The sequence below is a fragment of the Athene noctua genome, chromosome 7 (assembly GCF_965140245.1).
Source record: "Athene noctua chromosome 7, bAthNoc1.hap1.1, whole genome shotgun sequence".
Lineage (NCBI taxonomy): Eukaryota > Metazoa > Chordata > Aves > Strigiformes > Strigidae > Athene > Athene noctua.
This window is the reverse complement of record NC_134043.1, coordinates 12283376-12310226: the sequence shown is the minus strand read 5'-3', so window position 1 is coordinate 12310226 and position 26851 is coordinate 12283376. Positions and strand designations below refer to the sequence as shown.

General features: G+C 39.0%; 1 protein-coding gene across 1 annotated transcript in view; it reads right to left on the bottom strand.

The window, feature by feature from the left end:
- The window catches only part of MYLK (myosin light chain kinase), a 217669-nt gene that overhangs the window by 140555 nt on the left and 50263 nt on the right, over nucleotides 1–26851 (bottom strand). Inside the window, 1 exon segment of the mRNA XM_074910281.1 lies at nucleotides 12781–12938. Within this exon segment, the coding sequence (XP_074766382.1) occupies nucleotides 12781–12938 (158 nt within the window).

Here is a 26851-nt window from a genome sequence, read left to right as displayed (position 1 = left end):
GCTACGTGCAATTTACTGCTATGCATTAATCATTAAGACTTCCATACACAAGCCTATTGCAAACATCAACTGCTCATTAGCAACTGTCAGTGACATTTTATCCTGTAATAATCTGGAAAACCTATAACCTTTCTAGGCTTCACACATATAGTTTTTAATGACAGCTTAGCAGAGATAACGCATACAGTACAATATACAAAATGCTGTGTTTACAATAAAAATTAAGGGCTGAGCAACAACTGTTTAAAAGAAAAAAAAACCCCAAAGCACTAACTGAAATACTAAGTATAAATTGATGTGGCCATAAATTTCTAGTTCAACAGTTCAGAATAAATATTTATAGACATGCTGAGTTCAAGAGAAATTTTGTGGGCTCGCCTCTTCTTTCTAATGCTTTCTCTCAAAACTAAAATTGCTGTGATCTTGGTAAGAGCAACACACACGTGCACTCAAAAGTAGCTACATTTGTTTAGGTTGTGGAAAAAGTGCTTACTCTGCATATGCTTTCAATAGAGCTCCACTTAACTGCAGTTGCTGGCATTCCTATTGAGAGATCCGAACAAATCCAACATAATGTTTTCCATTAAACCTATGAGCATGTAAGAGTCTCCTGAGCAGACAAATCTTTGTCTACAGTTTTGTCCATGAGCATATCCCAGCAGGCAAACAAACTAGCTTTTGTGTCAAGGCACTGAGGACCTAATTCTAGCATTGTGTTTTCATTAAGTGATGCTCTTAATCCAACAGCACTCACCTGCTGGTTTGGTGATATTTGAACCCATTAATTGGTGATATTTGCACCTATTGCAAATTTTAACTTTCTCTTCCAAAATCAGAAGATATTTCTCTCTGATAAGAATAGGTTCATGGCTAAGGTACTGGATGGGAATTGAACATCTGGAAGACAGCAGTTCAGTTCTGAATCCAGGCATGTATTTGTGTGATCTTGCACAAACCAATTCATTGCACTGTGCCTCAGTACTCCACAGGAATGTTAAGCAGGGTAACAATAACTATTTCTGATGGGGTTTTAGCTAGGAAAGTCACCAGAGAAGGGCCCAACTCTAGTCTGGCCTGGGTATGTGTTAAATACTATCAGCAGTCATATACTAGGACTCCAGTAGAATTAGGCTGTTTAAGTGGTACCATGAAATAAACAAAAATCAGTACCATTTACCATAGTTCTTTAATCTGCCATTCCAAGATTTTACCCTAATTTTTCTTCCAGTGCCCTGGCTTTTAACATAACTTTGTTCTGAAATACTTATATTTTTCCCCCTGTAGAGACAAACTGCTGAGTTACACTTTTATAAAGAAACACCACAATTTATATAGACAAAAGAATCAGGCTTAAGTATATTGAACTATTGTTCCAGAGTGTTCACAGAACAGAAAAATTCTTTATTCATTGTTTTCCTGATGAGTATGGGAATGTGATATAAATGAGTTAGATTTCAGATATGAGATACCAGATACTACCATGTGTGGGGGGGTGCTTTTACAAAATAGTGAGCATTACACTAATATTCTAAGCTTTGCAAAACCAATTTAAATAATACATGTGTCATAACTATAACTATAGGCTTGCTTGTGTATTACGGGGCACATGGAAAGAATGGCAAACTCTCAAGCCACACAGTCACAATTTGATTCTACTATGCAGCTAGAGGAAAATTACCATTCTGGTTCAACATGAGTCAAGAGCACGGAGCCGGATGAAATAAGTTAAATATTCTGTTGCCAAAAGCCAAGTAACCATGAACAGAATTATTTAATTTGTCAGTCTTTGCTTCTCCATTTTCTTTGGGCTACATGTGCAGATTGTTGTCATCTTTAAATGAATAGTTCTTGTATACATTACATACTGGCATACAGAAAGACTTTTAATTAGTATTTTAGTAAGTTCAGCTGTTGTATTTCTAATAAAAAGTGTATTCCATAGAGTAAAATTTACTATAGTATTTTGAAAAGGTGCAGAAAAGCAAGGAAAATTCAGAAAGAAATATAAAGTAATTTAGTCTTCCATTTCACCTCATTCTGCACATGAATTACAAAGGTCTCTATACAAGCAATAAAGGCAAGCAAAGCTGACTTGGAATTTTTAGCCACAGTATTTTCAGAAGACAAGGATTGCTTTGTTCTGTCTGGCTGCAGGTTTACAGCAATGCACTGATTTACCGAGAATAAAGCTATCTGCATCATCAGAAAGCCTAGAAAAATAATTTTTTTACTTTTTGAGAATGGAACACTTCCAGGTTTTCTCTCTCTCACGGTGTATATCCCTAAAGCTCCTCTGAAGAAGAAAGGCATAAGAGCTTAAACCTTTTCTAGAATATCACTACAACATATTCTTAATGTGGGAAGACTAGTCCACAAATTAGGTTACTAACTTGTAAGTCAACAAACATGATTTAACTCCTAATAAATAACCTGGCTGTCAAGTTTCTTATAAGAATAAATTCAACATATTTAGGCAAGCAATTCAAGGCCCTTATACTGGACTAGTCATCTCAGGGATGACCAGTCAGTGGAATGCCTTGATTTTCTGGCTCCTATTAGCACAAAGAGCTTTGACACATAACCTCTGACAGCAATAGGACTCATCAAGCACTACCACAACATATTACCATCTCTCCTCTTCCAAAGGTTATTTCGTTGATATAAGAGAAGAACACGGAGATGTGTATTCACATGTGATGCTGAACTATGAACTGGGATAACTTCTGGCTTAAAAATCATGACAAAGGCAGGTTTGTCCCCAGACACTAAACAATGAACTCTGGCAGCTTAGGCACAGAAATATGTGCTGTTTCAGGCATCTGCTAGAGATGCAGTAACTTCTAGTAACATAATGATAATGTCTTACAGACTGAACATTAAAAACTGAACTAAACATCGACTGAAGCACAATCTGGCCTTGCTTACTCATGCTCCTGACTGTACCCTCTGGTTGAATCCTGAACCTGGTTCATTGCTTGCCATGTCTGGGACCATCAGTAGACCCCGTCAGAGCCCATGGCATTGCCTGCTGTGTTTGGAGCCTGTGGGACTGCAGCCCATTGGTGATGGCACAGCCTGTGCATGGCTCACCCTTGGCTCCTGGTTCGCTTTCCTCTGGGGAGCAGCCAGCCCTTGCTGCTCCCTGTCTGACACAATGGTCTCTCTCCTTCAGGAATGGGTCAGATTGTACACGATTCACAGCAAGATTATTTTCTGTTCAGCAGGCACTTTAGATGCTAGGCAGACCAGATGTTACATGTAAAAAAAAAAAAAAAAAGTATGTTGTCTGGTTCTGCCCAGTAGGTTTCCCAACTTCATACTACATCCATGAGTGAACAGAGCCAAGTAACATGTCAAAAGCAGAAATTTTTAGCTTTGGAGTCTAGGTGCTAGAGTGAGTGTGGACTGAGCAAAACCGCAGTGAGTAATGATGTGTTTTGATTATAAACCTTCTCCACATGTGGCCTTCTGCAAAGATTCTGAATGCATCATGCTTGCTGTCTAGTAATGACTACTTTCTTTTCCTATAGGGGAAAAGCAGAATTATACCAAAAATGTGATTTTGTGTCATTTGGTGTAATTTAGGTCAAACTCTCAGGGATGAACTTATAAATAGTCAAATGCATACTTTGCTATTCCACGTGCTCTCATAGTTATATATGGCACTGAACCCCTCCCTGACCTTTGTGGTTTCATCAGCCAGATGAAGGCAAGGTGCTGGAGTAAAGTTGAAGCCTTGCTTATGATGGGAGAAGGAAAATACATTCCTAGTTAGCTAAATGCATGTCTGATGACCTTTTGGGTCAGCTAGAGAAAGGAAATTTAAAGTTTTTCCAGCTAGGGGCATATTTCTGGAAGAAAAAAAAAAAAAAAAAAAGCAGCAATAAAACCTTTTCACCATTTCGTCCCTCTTACACCACTACAGGCTACTGCAGCACAAGGAAAAGAATGTAACTGCTCACATTGTTCCAGTTACTAGGTCTTCTTTAACCTTTAAACCTATAATGAGTGTGAAAAGAGTCAATGCACAATTCCCCAAAATAGCAAATTTAAAACATCATAATGATAAGTTGCAGCCATGTTTCATGTATTACCAAGAACATTTATTTAAATAAGAAAGCTAATGCTACAATGATGAGTTTTATTACCAGTGGAATTGACCACGACAAAGACTTACACACTGGTCCAGCAAAGCAAGGGAGACTAGATGATGATATTTTCAAATTAAAAGCAGAATTGAAGAATCTAATAAGACTTTGTTGAAATTTGAAAGATTCATGATTAAACATCATGGGACAAGAAAAATAAGAATTATACTGACTACTTCTACCCTAACTTACACAGACTCAGTCTCTGAACATATCTTTGTTCAGTTATTTAGGATATGCTGATTAGCCGTTTTTCCCTTGGGAAACTGCTAAATTCTCTTCTATTCCTTTTTCAGACATTTTTATCTTATCATCCCTAAATGGTGGACTTCATGATTAGTCATGGAATTTATTCCATCATTACTTTTGTAAAAGACTGAACCTCCTTTACACCACAGTATGAGTACTTTTGATCTCCTTTTCCTCTGCAAATGTGTCAATATATAATTTAAGAAATTTTTTCTCTGAATTCTATTCAATTACTACAGAAAAATAGTAAGTCCAGAAATCCCTACTAATGAAGTAAATTTTCTTCAAAATCAAGCCTAAGGATATCCTTACAGATAAATCCTTAAACACACTTACCTTCTTTAGCTGACACAAAGCCACGCTTTATGACAATACACCACAGTAGTGGGTGATTGCAAAACAGATAATCTACAATAAACTTTTCAGAGTCAACAGGTTCTTGGTTCCCCCAACTCAAACTGGGAGCAGGTAGACAGAATTAAATCACACAGAATTTTATTGTCAGGTTCCTCATGAGATTTTAATTGCTTCCATCTCAAAATCCTAAATAATTGGAATCATGTTAAAAAGTAAAGAAAGAAAGAAAATGGTGACCAACAGCAGCATAAATGCATGGTCTGGCTTCAGCTAAAATGTAGGTTCTACACGAAAAAAATAAGAGATTCTCTTTAGCTCTGTATGTGTATTTGTTGAAGTGTTCTAAAAAATGTCTATTATTATTATTAAAAATTGGTTTTGGTGTTACTTTAATTACTGTAGTTAGTACCAAAACAATCAAGAATAGGGAGCCAGTCTTTCTGGAATTGCACAGAGCAGCAGAGAACTCCTGTCCCCAACTGCTTATAGATAAGCAATTAAGGCAGGAAAGGAAAGAGAAAGCAAACAGAATAATAAACGTGATAGTGGCAAATAGCACATTTCTTCCACAGTCTGGGGGTGGGTGGGTTACTGAAAACAGGTTTAGTGATACCAAAAAAAAAAAAAAAAAAAAAAAAAAAATCAACCCTGAGAAATGGCAACTGTATGTCCTGTGTTCCCCCAGTCATGGCCTCTTTCCTCCTTAGAATTTTGTCTGGGTGGCATTTGAGGATATTCAGCATTGTCTAGGATTTCTGAATGTCAGGCAGATTGGAGCAACTCTGCAAAAGGTCTGACCAAACTTTGCTGCCAAACATCCGGAAATCCTGGCTGTTGCCTCAGCGCTTGCACAGATCATCAGTTGCATGGGACGGTCTACTAAGTCCAGCCCTTTAAAGGGTCATTACACACACTGCACACAGGCTACACAAGGAATGCTTAAATACTTCTACCTGGAAAGTCCTGAGCATAACTATGATGGCCACAGGTGAACAGGGAGACAGATATGAAGTGAATTTATGAGTCACAAAGACTGAGAGACACATTAGAGCTTACAGACCACCACTCCTGTCTAAAACCTAGAAATTTCTTAAGCAACAACTTGCATCCCAGCAGTTTTTTCTAAAGGACATATCATATATATAGCAGGGAAAATGGGTGTCAACACATGGGTGCTTGTGTCAGTTGATGAAGGGAAGTGTCTTTGAATAATTCTGGGTGGAGATGACACTGTGTAGGGAAGTAATTTTTACTGAATCCCACCATAATCGCTTCCCAGCAGAGCAGCCACTCCCACTTTGCCCTAAAGCTGAAACTTTTTTGAGCCACTGTTTCTATATGTCAATACAGAGCTATACAATAAAATAAAACCAAATAAAATAATGAATGCATTACTTGTGAGAACACGTAAATAGGTAAAAAAATCAGCAATGTGGTGAGTATAATGGGAGATCAATTACACCAAGGAACAAGAAATAGCAGTAGAAGATCCAAACAGAAGAAGGGTGTGCCATAAGCTGTTCACAGCCGCCTAACTTGTGTTTATTTTCCTTTTTTATTTTGGCTGTCTATACCCCAATACCTGTTTGATACAAAATGTTTCAGTAACTTCTGAACACACCACATTTTTCCCCAAGAATGTTCACTGGTGTGTGGAAAGAAAGATCAAATAAAACCTCCAGTGAAATCTATGACTTTCCATTTCTTTGCTCCCAAAATCATGCCTCAATGTTTCGTATCAGGTTTCTGGGAGTATCACAGCGCATGGCAGTTTTACAGATCAACACAAATCCTCCCACAGCACTCACTTTCATCAGACTGTCTCCCACGAAAACATGGATCTATCCTGAGTTTCTTCCTCATATGGCTCAGAGCAGGCACTTCTCCAGAAAGCGAAGATCCAAAACCACTGGCAGCTTCATGCAATTAGCTGCCCAGTACATTTTGTAACTGCAAACATCTCATGCCAAAAGCAAAGGATTTTGTGCCATGTCATCATTCTCTGTCATTACATGGGCTTCTCTCATTTCAGATCCTGCCATTTCAAATCTAGACATACAGTGTAATTAAGGCATACTTCTGGAGTGCCTGCTGACTGAGGCTTGGAAACAGAGCATACATTGCTGCTTCAAGTCCAAAGCAAAGGGAAGATAACAAAGATTTTGCCATGCAAAGCTGGTGCAGCAGCCACAGTCAAACAAATGGGTTAGATCTCAGTTCTTCCATTAGCAGGTAGTTGAAAGGATTTACAAATGCTGTGGGAGTGCTTCCCTTCAATGCTTCTTTTAGCACTTCCTTACTCTTTATTTCTTAACACACCACATAAATGGGTCTCCCCTCTATCTCAGAACAAATGGCATAATCACTGTCCATCTTCCCATTGCCTCTTGCTTCTCATTGTCCCACTCAATATTTCAAAGAGTACCTGTGCTTCCAGCAGCACCAAAAGCAGCTCAGAAGTTGGCAAAGTGATGCACATCATTGGAGTTAACTGATTTGAACAGATACGGTGTTGCAACAGCAGGGCGGTAGAAGGACAACTGGAAAGCACATTAAAAGGGGCAGAATTTGACATTGACCTGCTTTGCCTTAAAATTTACCATCCAGCTCCCTTACCTGGAGGGGATGGAAGGGAAAGAGCAGAACAATAACTACTCAATGGGCAACAAACTGAGCTAAATACCCCAACATCTACTCAAACTACGAACTACATGTCAATACATGAAATTTAGCTCCCTGGGATTAGAATACCAGACTAGATTTAGTAGTTTGATATCATGGTTCTGGCAGTGGACCATATATGATGGTTCACATGAAGCAGAAAAACAACCCTTACTGCACTGTTGCCAACTGTGCAATGCTTTATCCAAGGAGAAAAATTCTTTCCTGACCCCTAGGCAATCAGTCTGTGGTCTGTAGCATGACATTTGGCTGTTTCTCTCAAGTGGAGCTGTAGCACAAGTATTCTTTAGCTCATAAAATTAATGACCGTCAATATGACCCTCAAAAATTATACATGAGTGCAGCCAAAGCAGGTTGAGTTAACTGCTTGCCGCAGTCAAATGCAGAGCTTAATACCACTCTGGACAGGGAAGAATTTGTTGGAAACTGACGGTTCTTTGACTTGCCATTTTTTATTGCTTGACACTCAGTGACATTAAAGAACCAGAAGTGTTTATGCTATATTTTTGATTTAGTGAGTCTATTGCTATTTAAGTTCAGCAAAATTATGTGTGGGCAGCTAATCACATAGTTACCAACTAAAAATGCTTGTTTTGGGCAACCACCTTAATTTTTTTAAAGCAACAACCCTACTGCAGACTGTTTTATTGGTCGCAGAACCCAAAGCTTAAAATAGGGAGGGAAAGATCAAGAGAATGTGGTTCAGTGGTTAGAGAACAGTAAATATACTCATTTTTTGTTCTTAGCTTCTCCTCCAGTTTGCTGCAGAAACCTAAGTAAATCTCTCCATGCCTTGAAGTATCTTTTTGTAGAGAAGCTAACATGGACTAGGGAAACCTGGATGAGAGCACTGACATTCACTGACTCCTTATGTGGGCAGTCACAGTGCAGAGCCCTGATGGAGTCATCCTGCTGCTTTGTTCACCTACAGACATCACCAGGACTTCAGAGTCCCAGTATTTTTCTGCCACAGAAAGAGAAATTGCTTTCTAAGCCTTCCACAGACAGTCATGAAAGAACTTTTCAGTGTTTCTAAACACACAAAGGGAACTGGATGATTAGCTTGACATCTTAATACACACATGGCAAGGCTCACAAACCCAAGCAAAAGCTGAACTTGAACCTTAACACTAGGATAGGCCAAGTCAAGCTGAGAGCAGCACTGAAGCTGGCGGTATAGGTGCATGTGTAGTGGAGTCAGGGCAACATTTAAAAAAGTGCTAGGTTCTACAATATTTCCCTCTAAACAGTTACAGTGAGAACATAGAGCTGGATAAATAAAGTTGTCTAATAGAAGTCAAATTTTTAAATATGAAGGAGGTCTTCTCAAAAAGGATGGTGTTTGAGACATAAGACAGGCTTCAGTCTTAAGTCACTGAACCTGTAGTCTCTGAAAGACCAATAAGCAGGATAATAAGAAATCAGGTAGTCACAGAAACATGCAGCTGTGAAAATCTGCGGCCACTGTCTGCCCATCACAAGAAAAGAAAACTTGTGTGTGTTTGCAAATTCCAGTTAAAAAAAAAAGTCTTTCTAGAGGCTTCTGGCCAGCATACCCATTAATATATGCTTGCCATTCTCATGAGAATTAGAAAAGCTGGCAATATTAATTTCATTTAACTGTATGGAAAACTATATTTTTTGCATCCGTATTCATCTGTTGTGATGTTTTGAACCTCTGCTATAGAATAGTGCAGCTGAGTTTTGGAGAGTGAGAGACTGAAACAAAATAAATTTTAAACTAGATATATGGCTAAAACCTGGTAACATTTTGGCGTGCTCTTCTTTTCCAAGAGTATCTTAATGGCTCTGATGGATAAGCAACAACACCTTAGCACAAGGCAGGAGATTACTACCCTGAGCTGTTTACCTCACACTCGATGTACAATTGAAGAACAGCACATCAATCAATTCCTAACAAGCTGGGAACCCACAACACAGTTTCATAATAATCTGGGATGGTTTCCCTAAAAATCACTTCAGCAATTGATTGATGAACAACTGAGATGTCCGTGCAGCAGACGTTTGGGGAGCATGTAGGGAAGGTAACCTTGCCTTTGCCTGACTAAGTGGTTCCACCCCTCAGTCAGTGATCCAGGCCAAAATCATGCTCATACACTTGAAAGATGATGAGCTAAGTTTTTACACTGAAGTCACATTGGAAAACTGAGGTCTGCAGTCAGATATAGTTAACCTTGCTGAGATTTTAGTAAGAAAACCTGGGTGGTAGTGGGAAGAACAGAAAAAAAAAAAAAAAATTAAAAATTCCTGTTAATAGCAACTCCAGATCCTTTCTACCTCAATTTCCTATATTGATGTGCTATTTCTCAAATTCTTCACTCTCCTTGATCTTGAAATGCCATTTCACACAACTTATCTCACATGCCACTGAAAACAAAAGCAACAAGTTTGACTCTGGGGCCCTCTCTTCCTTGTTCCCTTAATGAGAGTACAGAATCATCACAGTATCAGATTTATATCCTGTCTCAGATTCTCAAAATGTTTGTTCTTTCTGATAAGATTAATTCCACCACAGAGGAACTCTTTGAAGAAAATCTCCTGTCTAGTCATTTTTAAAACGTTTTATTTTTCTTTAGCCTGAGTCTAGTTTAATATTTATACTGTGTGAAGAAGCAGAGTGTCGGCAACAACTCATCATAACATCTGTAGCCTATTTTCCAGGATAGAAAAACCTGTTCAGTAGCTACTTCTATTACTAAATCTTACTAAACAGTTTTTATTAAGATTGTCCTTCTGAACCTGTCCTGAACAGATTCACACTCCTTCTGAACCTTTGGAACATTAAAGTGACAGAAGAAGCAACATTGTACTAACCAGCTGAAGATGGGCCCAGATGACACAAGCTCTGCAGTTGCCGAAAACAAACTCCCCATCCATGTTACATTGTAAACAATAGATCACACAGACACAGTTTTAATAGTATTATAATTAAAAGCCTAATTTTTCTTGCATAAGACAGTAAGGAGAACATGTTGTGCTCCATTACTCTCTATGGCCATTATTATAATACATCTTGTTCACCTCTAAAAAAAAAAAATTCAAATTGCAAGTTCGTACCTCAGCCTCCAGCTAGGCTGGATAACAGGAAATTTGGAACTAATTCACAATTATAAAAATTGGCTGGTTTACATCTTCAGCTGTGTTACATGTTTCCTTCTCACCTGTGTTAGCTTAAAGAGGTAAAACAAAGCTCCTCCAGGGCAGCAAGCTGGACTGAATAAAAAACAGGCAATGCTTTTGGCACAACCATGCTGAAGGGTCAAAGACAGTGGCTGTAATCATGTGATTGTGGTTTGCCAAACCGTTAAGGCAGGCTACTTGCCACAAATTGCAGATCTCACATGTATTTCAGCGAAGCTGTGCACTTAATGTTTGGCACTTACAAAAGCACTTTGAGCATTAAAGGTTTATTATACAACATGCATGCAACTAGTATATTATCCTCATTTTAAGGATGAAAAATTAAAGGTTCCAGCCATGCTCATATACCAAATGGGAAGAATTGGGATTTAGATTTTCATCAAGTATATTCAATCCAGGACTTCAATCAAAGCTTTGTTCCTTCAACAAACAACTTAAGCTTGTCAGTTTAATTAGTATTGAATTTGTGTATTTTTTTCCAAGCTACTAAAAAAAAAAACCCTCAGACTTTACCTTTCCAGCCTTCAAAGTGACTTTAAAAAGGGGCAAGTATTGAAAAAATAACACTTTAAAACCAGAAAAAAATGCAAAGCAGTGAGGGCACTCTAGTTTATATGTCATATATTACAATTGCTTCCATTTGACTAATGATAAAAAGTATTCAGAGTACACTAAAAATTGGAAATACACTACTTGAGGTTTTCATTAGGAAACATGAGAAATGTAAAACCAAATCTTAGCAACATCACATGCTTCACCTTTGATTTCACTGTTCTGTTGTTGCGAGTTGGAGTGTTGTCTGGAGGAACCAGAGTTAGAATAGCACTGTGCATAGGTGTTACATGCATAAAGCAGCAACGTGTGGCCATTTTTCCACTGTATCTGCAACAAAGGAAGGTGAAATAGGAGGGGGTGGAAGCATAAATACAGTAAGAAAGGGAATACTCACTAGGACTAGCCAATATTATACACACAGAGGGTTTCTGACTGGTGCCTTAAAATCACAATAAAAGCAAGATAATAATAATAAAAAAATCTTTCTAAATGTTTGATAAAATCTGTTCTTTGGTTTAAACACTTTTAGTGAAATTATCTGCTTTCTACGAAAAATGCCAAAAGACAAATCCAAGAACTTCTGAGTTTTGGGTTAGCACTTAAAAATTTATATACTCCAAAAATTGTTTTTCTTCCTAGCTCCTATTGAAAAAATCCCAGTTCCTGGCCTGCTCTTGCATAAACAAATAAGATAAATATCAGATGCCCTCTACCAGCCCTCTGTTTGAGTTAGTTTCAGAAGTTATGAATTTCCCAAATTCCTTCAAGCCCTTGCTTTTGTTATGGTAAAGCTGCAGTTTCCTGCCTCTGTCAGACAAGTCCCACCACCTCAGAGATTAGACGTGTGGTCAGTTTGATGATATAGCTGTCAGCACGCAATCAGAGCATGACAGGGACAGAAGAAAACTGAAAGGGCTGAGAGGGGCAACTGGCACCTCCAGGAAAAAGATTTGGGTTAAGGGAGGAGAAAGGAAGGTAGCTAGAACAAGGAAGAGATCTGACTGAAACATGAAAAAAGTATGGATGCCAGTAAGTACAATTTAATGTCCCCAGCATGAGGGGAAGGGGAGAACCTGGGATCCAACACCCCACTGCACTTCCTTTTAAACCCTTTGGGTTAACAAGTTTCCTTGAACAAATCTATCTTTCCTCTGAAAATGCTCTTTCTGCTTTCTGCTTAACAATACGTATGGCAGGTGGTGCATATACAAAAACGTTGCAGCTCTCTTCACAGACTTTTAGCTTGAGTACTAGGAAGAACATGCTGTAACAGGGTTAGATTTGTGTTACGCATGAAGCTTCATGAACAGGCAGATTTGGGATGCAGGGAGACGAATACGCAGTAGGAGAATACGAGACAGCTCTTGAAGCAGTTTTCCACTGATGCTAAGCTCAGTGCCTGGTATGTTCAACTAAGTTATACTTAGCACATACTCAGGTTTTGTAACACTCTACTCAGAAAGAGACTTGTAATGCTCCTGTCTCGTCAGGAGGGTAAACACTGGTGTGTTCTTCTTGAGTAAAGGTCCCATACTGCAGAGGCAACTTCACTATCTTTGCAGCCTACTAGGTAGCTACAGGAAAAGGCAAAACCAAAAGGAGAAGCCCTCCGTCATCTCTTTCTTACCTTCCCCTCAAATCTTGCGGTAGCTCCCAGCTGCACTCGGATATTCCGAGGAGGAAGAGTAAATGCTGGTGCTTCAGCAGGGACAGGTGGGCTGAGTGTCAGGGAGGTTTTGGAGACTCGAGTAGATGTCACCAGTTTCACATCCCCCATGATGTAGACTGTAAAAGAGAAATAACTGGTAATAGAAGTTATGATGATTAATTACTTATTTTACCGTAGCAGCCGATAATCAAATCAGGAGCAGATTGTTCTGTATGTATGCTATATTCCCACACATAGTGAGAGTCTTCAGCCCAAGGTGACAAGTGCTATTTTCTGGGTGGGAACTGAGACCCAGGAAGGGTGTGCCTGGTGTGCCTACAGTTCTGGTCAGGGTCACAGCCTTGAGCTGAACTCAGTCTGAACTCTCAAGTCCCAGGCCAGAGCCTTAACCAAAAAGTCATCCTTTACAACTGCATTAAAAGGTAATAACTTATTTCAGGAGGATATTTTCACAACGTGACTTTGATTTTCCTGGCCTGGAACACACCAAAATCAATGTCTCAAAAGTAGAGCCAGCGTTAAACAAGTACTTATGAAATAAAGAGACCTCTGTTTGCACTGGATTTAAGTTGCAAGCGGGAATGTGGAAAATCTGATTTTTCATACCATGCTTTCAAGATCTTAAGAAATATCTGGATATCTCCCTCCAAAGTACTGCTAGGACATAACAAATACTTTTGCAGAAATTACAAGTCTCTACTTTACTGCAAATCCTTCTACAGCACATAGACTAGTAAAATGGCATGGAGACCAAATTTCATAATGCTATAAAAATGGCATTTTAGAGACCTCATTACAGATATCTGCTTCAGAGGTGATTCTTCAGCTATACATTTCATACTTCCCACCAGAAAGCAAAAATTATTGTATTTTCAAGAAGTAAAATTTCAGGTTTTTCAGGAAAAAAAAGTAGTAGCTGACCCTAGTACTAATTCAATGAATCATCTACGTAAATTAGAAGCCCCACCATAAAATGCCTGTTTAATAGACAAATTTTACAAAGGAAAAAACTTGAGAAATGGCTTGACCCACCAGTGTGTCATGTTTAATCAATGAAGAACACTGGGCTTCTAGTCAGAATCCCCTGCCATAAACACCAATCCAACACTATGTATTTATTCATATGATTCTGACACAAGTTACAATAAATAACACTTGAGTAAACAGTGAAACTTCAACTTGAACAAAAGAAAAATCAATTAAACTAGGGCCACTTTATTCCTGACTGTATGAGAGATACTTTTTCTAGAACAGGCTGCAGGTATTTGGGGGGCAGAGGAACACAAAACTCATTCATTTCCAAATAGGATTTATACTCCAATGTCACATGTATGCATCTGAAAACTCAGTCTGAGAACATAGTTTTCCACATAGCACACCTGACATGCTCCATAAACATATAGAAACACCTTCCCTCCATTAATCAAAACAGTTTAAGAGGGCAGCTTCTCTCATGGAAGTCACTAGTGTGAAAGTTAAACATCTAACTAACTAACTAATCCGAACTAGAAGTTTTGTCTCCCTCACAGTCAATATAGAGAAAGAGGCACCTCCAGAGGGTGTTTTGTTCTAATGTGTGGCAGCCACAGTGCTTCCCGTATGCACTTGTCAGGAACTATGGATTAGAATGCAAATCCGTCCAAGATACCAGTTAAATCACGTATGCACACAGATTTTCAAAAAATGCTTGAAATCTCCTTCCTCATTCATAAGAATCCAGACAATAAAGAGTTTGGATTTCTTCTGGAATGGTGTTCTGTAGCATTTCTGTATTTCAACATACAAAACTCCAAGAAAATCACCTGGCATTTCTAAAAATTGAGTTGCTGAGACCAACACATAAATGGAATAATGATGATTTCCCTAACCATGATGCAAAGCTTTAAACTGAGGAATTCTGCCTTCATTTACACGAGAGTTTATCTTGCAGTGAATCTCTGTATTGGCACCCAGTCACTTGGGAGCACAGTGCAAGTCTCCCTTTCCAGTATAAGCAAGTCTTTAGAACACAAACAAACAAAATTATCTTTGTACCTTGACTTATCAAAGAACCATATGCAATCATAATATAATTCAAATAAGGAAGAAACTGATTGTATTCCAGAGACAAAATGAAATGAAAGACTTGCTTCTTCTCCAACAAATGTACTTAGCACCCTAACAGATGAAGAACGACAGTCCCTCACAGCTACAGTCACCGCAACGAACATTAATTGTTCTTTTATTAAGGACAAGACTCAAAACTCAGTTCTCTACTCAGCTAAAATTGCCGTTTATCCCAGCCGACTTTCAGTCAATCATACAGCTGTAAACTGATGCATACTGAGTCCATATTTGCCAGCACATTTTTTAAATGCATTTTTCTTTACAGATTAAGAACACACATTTTGCAAATCTATAATTGCCATAAATATCAACTGTGATCTTTTGTCACTTTTAATATATGCTGTTGATAATCTTGTAGCTGCTTACCCTTTCTGAATTGGCCTAAATCCCAATTTAAGGTTTATTTCTCATTTTCTTTTTTTCCGTCCTCTTTCTCAAAGTGCTTTCTTGAATTTCTCTTCTCCACAGATGGTCTTCACTTTTCAACATGCACAACTATCTACTCAATCTACAGTTTTTCTTCTCACATACTCTTCTCTACTAAGCTACACCTTTCCATAGCCTATAAATGCCGAAATCTGGAATGTCTCTCTAGCTGAGAAACTCGTAACTAACAAATCAGTCTGCCAGTACAAGCTTGCAATAAAATTTTTAGACCACCAGTAATGACAATAATGTGCCAGGGGTAATACAGATACTATGTAAATCTTCTCCAGTGTGAAGACACTGTAATGCATTTGATTCCATAAGAAACCATTAACAAAACCTATCCTTCCACACACATCTGTATCAACTTTGCAGAGAATTCACAAAACCAAAACAACATCAAAGCATATACCCCCTTAATTTTGTTTGGAAAATAATATCGTAAGAGTAGTAAAATTGAAAACAAAACAAAAAACCCAACAACCAACATCCAGAATCCAATTCAAACTTGATATTCATCCATGCGGATGGAATTCCATTTTCGTCAATACCACTATGATGGCTGCAACAAGCAAGGGATAAAACGATATGCCTGCAGATGCTCACAGGACTATTCTGTAGGGACAAAATGCTCAAGTATCTGTCATTAGGTACAATGCACTTTATGCAGGGTGACTTTAAGGAAGTTGCTAGGCATGACACCTGCTTACACGCAGAAACCTCCACACTGGGTACACCATAAGACCAAATTCACCAAGTACTTGAAACAGAGCCACTGGCACACGCCTGGAAAAATACACTGTATTCAACATATGCTCATCCTCCAAGCATCACAGGGCTCAGGTATATCTGGAATGCACTGGACAAAAAGTCCTTTGGCAAGGAAAGCCTCTGATGAAAAGACCGAGCTAAAGCCCAGCATCAGTTTTCCACTGATTTCTCTGGCTATTTGATCAAGCTCTACACAAAATTAAATGGAAAAAAAGAAAAGAAAAGAAGAAAAAAACAGGAGGTGGGGGTAAGTAGAAAGAAAGAAAAAAACTCCTGAACAACTAAGCCACTTGCTGGTCAGGTTCTATTTCTATTGCATGTTGGTAAGATGCCAAAAACTGTCAACAAATTGATGCCTTATGTAGTGAGACTATAAAGCACAAATAAAGTAATAGCTAGTCTTTTCCATAAGCACATCTTTCACGGATTTATGTTTTTCTAAATAAAGTGTCTAAATGGGATTGAATTTACAAATTAATATTAGCTCAAATCAGCACAAGCAGTTTTCTAGCAACATAAGCCTCTAATCATCCACATTTAGCAGCCTGACTTTAATTAGTTACGTATGCTGAAGATGCTTCTAGTAAATACTTAAGAAGTATTCTTTTGCAGCTTAGAGGATGCTTAACAGTTATGTTACCGAACAAATAAATAATTCCATGTCGTGCAGTCTGGTGTTACTATGGAACTACTACGTTCAAATATTTTAAAGAAATAATGTTCCACAGAACAAATGTTGTTCAAGCTTGAAATCTGATAGACAGGAAGAAAGCAGGCACTTAAAATCTATGGAATGTACCTGATTTTATTTTTTTTCTTTTATTTAAGCAACTTTCTAGAATAAGCCTAGCCTTAAAATCTTTTTCTTAGGTATTCGGTCTTGCTGCTGAGTAAGATTTCAAGGATGCTCCATGAACTCGTAACATTTAATTTCACATGCTGTGCGCACCTAGACTATGATCTTTAAACGAAACCAACTGTAACTGAAGTTGCAATACAAACATTGTGGTATTAAACATAAAAAGAAAACCACCATGCAAATGTTGGCTTATAGGGTAGTGATGTGGTTAGACAGCATTTCTAATCTGGATTTTTTTTTATTCTTAATCCTTTCTAAAAAGCACGTAAATCCTTACAAATTCTCACAGTGTGCTCTCTAATCTTTCTCATACCAAAGTAGACTAATGTGTTTCAAGCATTTTCTACTGAGAACAAATCTCTGCCACTCAGTACTCTGCTCACAAAAATAAACCCAAAAAAGCAAACACTAAGAAATCCACATCAGTATTTAGTCCTTCATTTATTTTATGTAAGTAAATACTTACCATCAGCTTCCTACATAACCATTTAATTATACTAATTTCCTTTTACCAAGTCCTTCCTCCGAGGCAGAAGAAAAATGAGTTGCAGAGAGAGCATGTGTGTGTGCGTGTGAGAGAGCAAGCTCGAGCAAGTGAGAGGAAACCAGAGCTGCCAGCTGAAAAACCTTTATTTGACTTACTGATATTGCAACTCTACACCTAAGCGGCATGGTTTTATTTGGTTCAGCTATTCTCACATTTTATCCAGACTACCTTCAATAACCTCTGAACCATCCCTGAAATTTGGATAGAATCTTTTGAGTTTTTTAAAACTAGGAGTAAAAGGACAGACAGCCCAGGGATTGGAGCATTTGTCTGCTCTTTGGGAAGTCCTGGTTGAATTCCCTGCTCCATAACGGGCTGACTGCATGACCTCAGGCAAGTCACTAAACCTCTCTTTTGCCATGGCTCCCCTTTTGTAAAGTTGGGATTATTGTACCTCTTTACCACAAAGCAGAGCTGTGAGGATAGCTATATTAGTGGGTGGGAATCAGGCTACAGTAATAGGACCACATACATAGCATAAATAGCAGAAGACACAAAATTACCATAAACGTACAGGAAGCTGGATCCCATTATAGGTTTTTTTTTTTTTACATCTATAGATCAGCTGTGTGTGTGTGTGTGTGAAAAAGCACACTTTTTAAAACACTAGGTAAAATTTATTCCTGTTCACAGATCACTGAATTCAACAGAGTTCTGCTAGGGACTAAATATTATCCATTATGCTTCAAAGATGAACTTTTATTCTTCTCTTAGCTCAAACAGTATAGCTTGAGTATCTTCATTACTTCATTAAGTATTTAAAAGTGTTTCTTTCATTTCTAAACCTGCTTGACAACTTCCCTTTTTGACACATCTTATTTCCTTTCCTGTGGCTTCTTTCGTTACCATAAGGAGTAACGCGGTTGCCATATTTCTATACAAATCTATAACTGAATACATTCTCCACATAACTACAGAAATTAATTTTTGCAGCCATATGACTTGTGACTATCTTTTCAGTCTTGCCCTACAAGACCACACAAAGAAGTACCCTGCCTCCTGTCAGCTACTTGTACCCAAGAAACAGCATGCAGGGAGAACAATAAATCATAAAGAATCAGCAAAGGTGATGAAGTCATGTGTAGATTTAGCAGATGGGAAGAGGTTGGAAGCCAGAATAGGAAGCGAGGGGTTTGTAATCCCACCAATGACAGCTACACCGGGGCAACTCCTCCTTCAGACCCAGTAATTACAACAGGAATTGGCCTCTGGTAAAGAAACAGCAATAAGATTATGCTGTTGCAAGCATGACTAATTTGAACTGACCATGTTATTAATACAAGGGGAATAGATCTTTTTCTAAGGGAACAATAGGATACTGTCCACACAAATCGAGCTTTTTTGAGGCTCAGATCTTGTTGTGCCTGTGCTCTACTTGTAGGTTTTGTTAAGTATTGTGGTTAGGCAGAGCCTCAGAATGTGTTCTGACACTATGGGAGCAAGTGAGACTTTGTATCAGTCCTAAATCAACTGGTGTTTCTTCCTCTGTTGCCTCATCCATAAATGATGATCATCATCTCACTTGTTCTGTACAGACCTAGTTCCTAGAAAAGCCCTTTTGTTGTACAAATTTTCAAGGCATTTTCAATCCAGACCCCTAAATATCTATCTTTTTCCTAGTAAAATTTGATAGCAACTATTTGACATGGCAGTTGGAACAGGATCAGATGATAAATTTCCACACACAACTCCATGATCCAAAAATTTTGCAAGCTTAAGTTTTGGCAACACCATGCATGCAAAATCCCTGGGTATGTTCCCACAACATGCATTTGCATAACTGCCCCACACAAACGGGAATTACAGATCAACTTGAAAATTGCACTAAAGCGTAGGCTCACTAAAATGACAGCAAAAAAATTCCAAACTAAATTACAATTTCATTTGGGACCATCATGTTAAAGATTTTCCCAGAAATAAGCAAGTTCTTCAAATCTCATCATTTTGGTACCTTGGATTTCACACTCAGCAAGTCAGTCGTGAGGCTTTGCATTAGCAAGATTCTTGCTTGTACAAAGAAAAAGAGCAGGTTCAAACTGTTCCACATGCTCATATTAACAAAATACTATTGCAGCCCCTATGTTTTATTCTGATTCAATAATGTTCTCCAGGCTGCTTTAAAGACTGAAATACTGTCAAGCTCCAATGGAGATGTACACATGTGAGACTGTGACATAGAGTTTGAGCTACGAAACACAGTAGGAGCTTTCTGAACTGAAGTTAGGTAGCACTGGGCAATATCTTGTAGGAGCTCAAGCTATACTGTTTGATCTAAGAGAAGAACAAAAGTGTTCTTTAGTCTACTGTATGTCTTGGGTATCCTTGCAAGAAAAAGGACAGCTTTTCCTATGTACTCTTTCAGGGCTTCTGCGATGCTCAGTTCATTAGACTGGAGCAATGGGCTGAGGCCAACTGAAGGAGTTTCCATAAGGCCAAATGCCGGGGGCTGCCCTTGGGCACAACAACCCCCAGCAGCGCTACAGGCTTGGGGAGGAGTGGCTGGAGAGCTGCCAGTCAGAGAGGGACCTGGGGGTGTTGATTGACAGCCGGCTGAACAGGAGCCAGCAGTGTGCCCAGGTGGCCAAGAAGGCCAATGGCATCCTGGCTTGTGTCAGCAATAGCGTGGCCAGCAGGGACAGGGAAGGGATCTGACCCCTGTACTCGGCACTGGTGAGGCCGCCCCTCGATTCCTGTGTTCAGTTTTGGGCCCCTCACTACAAAAAGGACACTGAATGACTCGAGCGTGTCCAGAGAAGGGCAACGGAGCTGGTGCAGGGTCTGGAGCACAGGTCGTACGGGGAGCGGCTGAGGGAACTGGGGGGGTTTAGTCTGGAGGAGGCTGAGGGGAGACCTCATCGCCTCTACAGCTACCTGAAAGGAGGTTACAGAGAGCTGGGGATGAGCCTCTTTAGCCTAGTAGAAAGCGACAGGACAAGAGGGAATGGCCTCAAGTTGTGCCAGGGAAAGTTCAGACTAGATATTAGGAAGCATTTCTTTACAGAACGGGTTGTTGGGAGTTGGAATGGGCTGCCCAGGGAGGTGGTGGAGTCCCCATCCCTGGAGGTGTCCAAGAGTAGGGTCGATTTAGAGCTTAAGGATATGCTTTGGGTGGGAACTGTGCTAGGAGAATGGTTGGACTAGATGATCTCCAGGGTCCTTTCCAACCTAGATGATTCTGTGATTCTGTGATTAGCTTTTGTTGAATACATAAATCGTAACAGTGGCTACTATGGAACTGTACATAAGTAAAAGCGGCTAACCTGGTGTGACTGAGAACAAACTTCATAATTAATATTCATCTGAAAAGTCTTTAAGAGAGACAAAAAGACATTGTCATATGGCTTCTGTGAGACAGAACTGAATTATTTTTAGCAGGTCAGAGAAAGAGGTAAGAAGAGAATCCATTTGTCTGATCAATAAATTTGGTTCTTTTATTATATTTGCATAACTAACGCAGCATGGGCTTTAACCTGAAATGGTTTCTGTGGTTCAATCACATAGCTGGCTGAGGAATTTCATCCTGACATTACATAATAGAATAACTCAAGATTGTGTTAAGTGACCTACATTTATTTTAGAATAGGTTTATTAAAGCACAAAAAGGATGTCAAAAACCTTTGCTTATGTAAATCATGTAAGAAAAATAAAATCCCACATCAAGGAAAATCATGCACTCCATAGCCCTCTGTGCTGCCTAGCAAAGAAATCACTAGCAAGGATGTGACTTTCTTGCAGTTACAGACAGTTGTAAAAATCCTCTAATTTTCCTCAATTTAAGAGGGCTGTTTAGGACGCTAAAGCTATCAGGCCCACTGAATTTGTACAGATATCTAACCTGTCAGGAGTCATACTGATGCAACAGAACACATCTAGCATGAATCCTGATATGTGCCCTTGCAGAACTGCACGTTAGTGGTTTATTGATATATTAAAATAGCTGCAAAGAGCATTTCAGGTACAAGGAAGGATGTGGAAAAACATATAAATGAGGGAAATGGATGTATACCTTTGATTATAATCAAGATGAGTATATGTTAACAGACATGCTACATTATTCAATTATTCCATAACCACTGAGCATTAAACTTTAAGAAAAAACATGCCCATTACAAAGCAGCTGAACATGTGTTTTAAAAGAATGCAATGACATTTTAAGACTCAAATCCTTGCATGTTTAATTTGAAACATCAGATTAAGAAGCAGTAAATCAGGAGAGACCACAAGAAACACAGCTTCTCTGCAGCTGTTATCTTAGACGAAATACGAGTAACTAAATGTGACATGTGTTGGACAGGTTCGGTACAGCATCCATACCTAAGAATTATTGTAGAGCAGCAAATTGAAGCCAGAGGGAAACCCAGCTGGCAAATGGGATGCAAGCTGGCCTTGCTCTTGCTGATTCTGAAGGGGCTTCCTATAAAAGCACTTTGGGGGGAGTAACTCAATCTGACTTCACAACCTGCTACAATTCTAGTTTACAAGCAACAGAAAAAAGGGGGGGGAAAAATGGTGGGAAAAAAGTGGGGGGAAGGGGGGTGGGAAAGGGGGGTGGGAAAGGGGGGTGGGAAAAAGGAAAAAATAGTTTTTAAAAAGGCAAGACCTAGAAAAAGGTTTTCAGTGTACTAAGCAGCAGGTCACTGGCAATAACATTCTACTGGTTTTATTTTAAATGATGGTTTCTAGTACTCAATACAAACCCAAATCCAAACGCCTTGGTCTTGGGAAAGTTTGGACTAAAAATCCCAGCTGGGGTAAAAAGAAACAAACTTCTAATAATACATTTTATATTCCTTAAAGAAGGATTTTCAGGATAGGCAGAGCATGCACTTATTGTCTGAAGAAAGATCGCACCAGTCCTCATCTTACCAATATAAACCTTTGTACTTAATTACACCTTTTATCTTATGCTTTACAAGAACGGCAAATTACTGGTAGAAGTTGGTGTTTATGATAGAAACACACATCTGTCAAAGATGACCCAAAATTCAGGGAGACATCTGGGCGTGGGTATGACTGAACAGCAGGACCTAGACTGTTAACCTATTTTTGCAGGAAAGAAAACAATTTTTCCAGTGCCAGGCTGCCTTTCAGGATATATGCTGATGCAAGTAGCAGAGAAACCTGTAAGAAGACATTTATTTCAAGTCAACTTCACCCAGCAGATGAGAATTTCCAACCTGTTTCCTCTCTTCAGCTCACATCCATGTGGCATCAGTGTCTGAACACAGAATACCTGAGGATCAGCTGGGAATCCCAGCTGACCATGTATTTAAGAGAACTTGAGTGAAACATTTGGAATAGAGACTCCTGAAACCTTCTTGAAATGTAATTTGCAATTCTAGAATAAGTTTCAGTGCCAGTGCCACCCATGTGACGGTGAAGCATGTCAGTACAAGTTGATAACAGCATGAACTTTTAAGTACACAAGCATAAATTTGCAGCTACAGCTCCGCTTCAGACCTTAATACTTAGTGAAGTACTCAGCACTTAAACAATACTTTTCATACAAGCCTCTTAAAACTCATTTAAATGTATTCACTCTCCCAGTACTGAGAGCTTCAATGATTTAGTATAAAACTATAGAGCTGGAAGACAACAAAAAAAGTAAAACCAAGATGTCAAAGATCCAAATACTGAAAAAAATGAATCTTTCAAAAAGAAAGAAAATCCTATTTCATATTTATTTTGTAAGGTATTTCCTTTTATCTGAGTGCAGGTTCCAGCAAGGCTTCTAGCAGAGCTTACAAGTTTAATTCTGGAGCAAGTTAGGATGGGGCACGTTTTGAAAGGTCTGCCTACCATTTGATTTAAATACAAAGTTTCACAGAAAAAGTCATATTTTTGTGATATCTTAGTGGTGGTAGAATATTATGTTAAATCAGCAGTTTACAGTCAAGTTGTCTGTCAGTTGGTTTGTTGGGGTTTTTTTTAGGTTACACATTTCAAAGAGTAACCACAACATTAACATTCCTTGATGCTGATGCTACAGGTGGGCCAATTGCTATTGCCCATTTGCAAGCCAGAAGGGCCATAAAATTGCATGAAAGGTTGGTCATGGGAGATTTGTGGTTCAGAAAATACATAATTTTTAGCCTCTAAATTTTGCTTTCTGCTTTAGTTTCAAATATAGCCAGAACTCAGAAAACAAAAAAGGACCCAGGTCTGCCAAGTTCTATGCCATTAGGGAAAATGAACACATGCACTCTCCTGGCTGAGGTGTATGAACCCTGGGGTAACATTGGAAAGAAACCTGTTGACTTCAGCCAGAGATAGACTGGGCCATGAATAAACATCACTAAGTTTCAAATTATACTGCAAATACTTAATACTAAAGGAATTAGGTTCTTCATTTGACAGAGCCACTGGTTCTTCATGCTGAGATACTCTGCACAAGGCCAAATTCTGTGCTGCTTTCCATTCCATGAAGCCCCATTAACTGTCAGCAGAAAACCTAGCCCATAAGTTCTCCTGCAAGTTTATTTTTTCTGGAAACAGCAGTTTTGTTCATGTATGCCAGCCAGCCTACTCCAACAATCACTGGTTACACATCAATCCTTAACAATGTATTTGGCACTGTAAAGTAAACAGAAACACCACCTTGCTGAAAAAGTTATAACCTAGATGCGAGATGCAGTTATACCTTTTTTTGGTTAATTATCAAAGAGTCGGTTTTATTTCACTAGCACTAGACAGCATTCAAAACTTATTGCTGCAAGATGCTCCAGACAGTCAAGACAGTTACAACATTGACAAGAACATCTACAATTAGATTGCAGCAGAAATTTTTCCACAGGGTTAACAGCTCTCAAAACTTCAGGATAAAGCAATGTCTACTAAAGAGAATAAGCTTATGGCTTGTCCACAACAGCCTCAGCCCCACGTTACCTGACAGAGAAGAGATTCCTGTGACCTTCTTCCTGTCTCTATTCATAGAAAGAAGTGAATGCTTTTAAGAGTGCCATCCAGGAGAGCTATACCAGAGGTCATCAAGAAGTTCTGGCAGTCTTCAGATGATGAAATGAACCCCTACATGCATCCTTCAGCTGGAGACTTCTTTTCTACATTGCCTCTACTGTCCAGATTTTAGCAATGATGTAACCAAACAAGACCAGCTCCTAACATTGAAGCCATCCATCTGCTCTTCTCAGAGCTAGGAAGGTTCCACATGCTGTACTCCAAGCCTGAACCAGTGGAGACTTTGGAAACAAGCAAACAAAGAGTGGCAGCATTTTTATAAATTCTTAAATGGAATAATTCCCCAAATGGGCCCCAGTAGGTGGAGAAGTTAAGGTGGTAATTATATTCAAACACTTAACAGCTTGCTGCAGAGAAAATGAAGACAAATTTATTCTCAATGTATATAAGTGAAGTCATAAGCTTTTAATTGTACCATGGACAATTTAGACATTAGGGAAAAAGTTTAATAAATAGGAATTGAAGCAGTCCTGGAAGAGATTGCTTAAGGAGTCTGTGGAGTCTTCAGTGCTGGAAGCCATACAAATGTCTGTCGGGAATGACATGTACAGTTGATTTAGCCTTGGACATGGGAAAAACTGGATGGCCTTCTGAAGTCCCTTCCAATCCCATGACTCTATGATTCATCTGACAATTGATGTTAAATTTGGACTACAGTATATGACTTTCACATTCTGGATATGGGCCAGCAAGACAACTATTATTCTGTAGAGAACACTATGAATCTGAAAAGAAACAACTGTTATAAGGTAAAAAAAAATCAGCCTGTGAAAACTACAACAATATCAAAATATAAATCATTAATGTTGCAGAGCTTAGCGAGGAGGAGGGAGACAAAAGGAATCTGGTTTCATCTTACTTAAGCACCAGTTTTCAAATTTCAGCCATATGTCCATTTCTGATAACAAGTGAACACAGCTTTCATTTGAGACTGCAGAGAGTGGGACATGCAGGCAAAGAAATCAGTGCCTTTAAAGACATTTTAATTTTCAAACATAAAGAAATTGCACTGTTACATTCAAACACCTTACTGCATAAAAAAAAGTTCTTTTACATACTTTCTACTGAGTTAGTAAATTAGAAATTTGCAGTACGTTACTTAGCTGAACAAATGTGATGTGACCTATGTTCTACAAAACCACACAACAAGCATTCTCAAAGATATCACCTTAAAAATGTATGTAAAACAAAACTTGAATGTGAAACAGTGGAGGTTTCAGCCCTACATTTCAGTGGGGCTGGTGTGAACAGAAGAATGGTTGGACTCAGTCCGAGATCCAAGTCTGTCCTGACTGCCCTGCTTCCAGCTGGGAGACAAGCCCAAGGAAGGGTTTATTTTCCTTCTACATGGAAATTTGTTAGAATGGCTCTGCTCATGAAATCTGTGCCCCATCCACTCCTCAGCCCCTCTTCACACAGTGTTATCTGTTCAATGAACCTGTCAACATTCACTCTATCAGCAGGGAAAAAAGTGGTAGGAATAATAAAGTCTTTCCATCATGTCCACGAAGTAAATGTTTTCCTATTAAAAGGCCAAAATGAAGCAAGGCATAGCACTGTGACAGTCTTGTGAAGATGTTCTATAGAGGCTTGATCTTGTCAGTCACATCAACTTGTATATCACATCAGGAGTAACTGGCCTAGCTCTCCTCATGGACAATGAAAGATGGGAGGTGAATACCATTTCATGTCACTGCCAGGCAGAAATGATCCCTAGCAAGAGGAGAACAGAGAAAAAAGGAAGAATTGAAATTAAAATAAAAAAAAGAGAATAAGAAGGAAAAAGAAATCGGCAAGAGATTTAAAAGACAACTCTGAGAATGCAGAAAGGCACTGAGAAGCGGGGAAGAGTACCGTCACACAGGCAGAGAGAATATAACAAAGAAGATATGATTAAAGCTGTCAAAGGCCAACCAATATTCAGCTGTACTGGCAGTATGGTTGAGAAGCATGATGGTTCTGTTGTTCAGTTCTAGACATTTTGTGTTATTCCCTGCCCATCCCAGCCCCTCCATGAGAACAGACAAATAATCCAGGAATGACTGAGGTTCACACAAACCTCTTTTGACTGACTTTAACCCACAAAGTTGGTTGTTGCAAAGTTATTCCCTCCAGAGATCCCCCACCATTTTTTAAGCTTTGTTGTTTACAAAGTGTTTTATACTTCTCTGCACCCAAGTGCCTCACTCAATCTGTCTAGTTGCCAGTCTAGGGTAATTTAGAGATCCCAACCACCACTCCGGATGCCAATACCAAAAGAGAGCAGGTCAGAAAGACGCCGATTATCCAAGTGTTTACACAGATGTGAATAAAAATGTGCGACGTTGATATTAGAAACAGAGAAA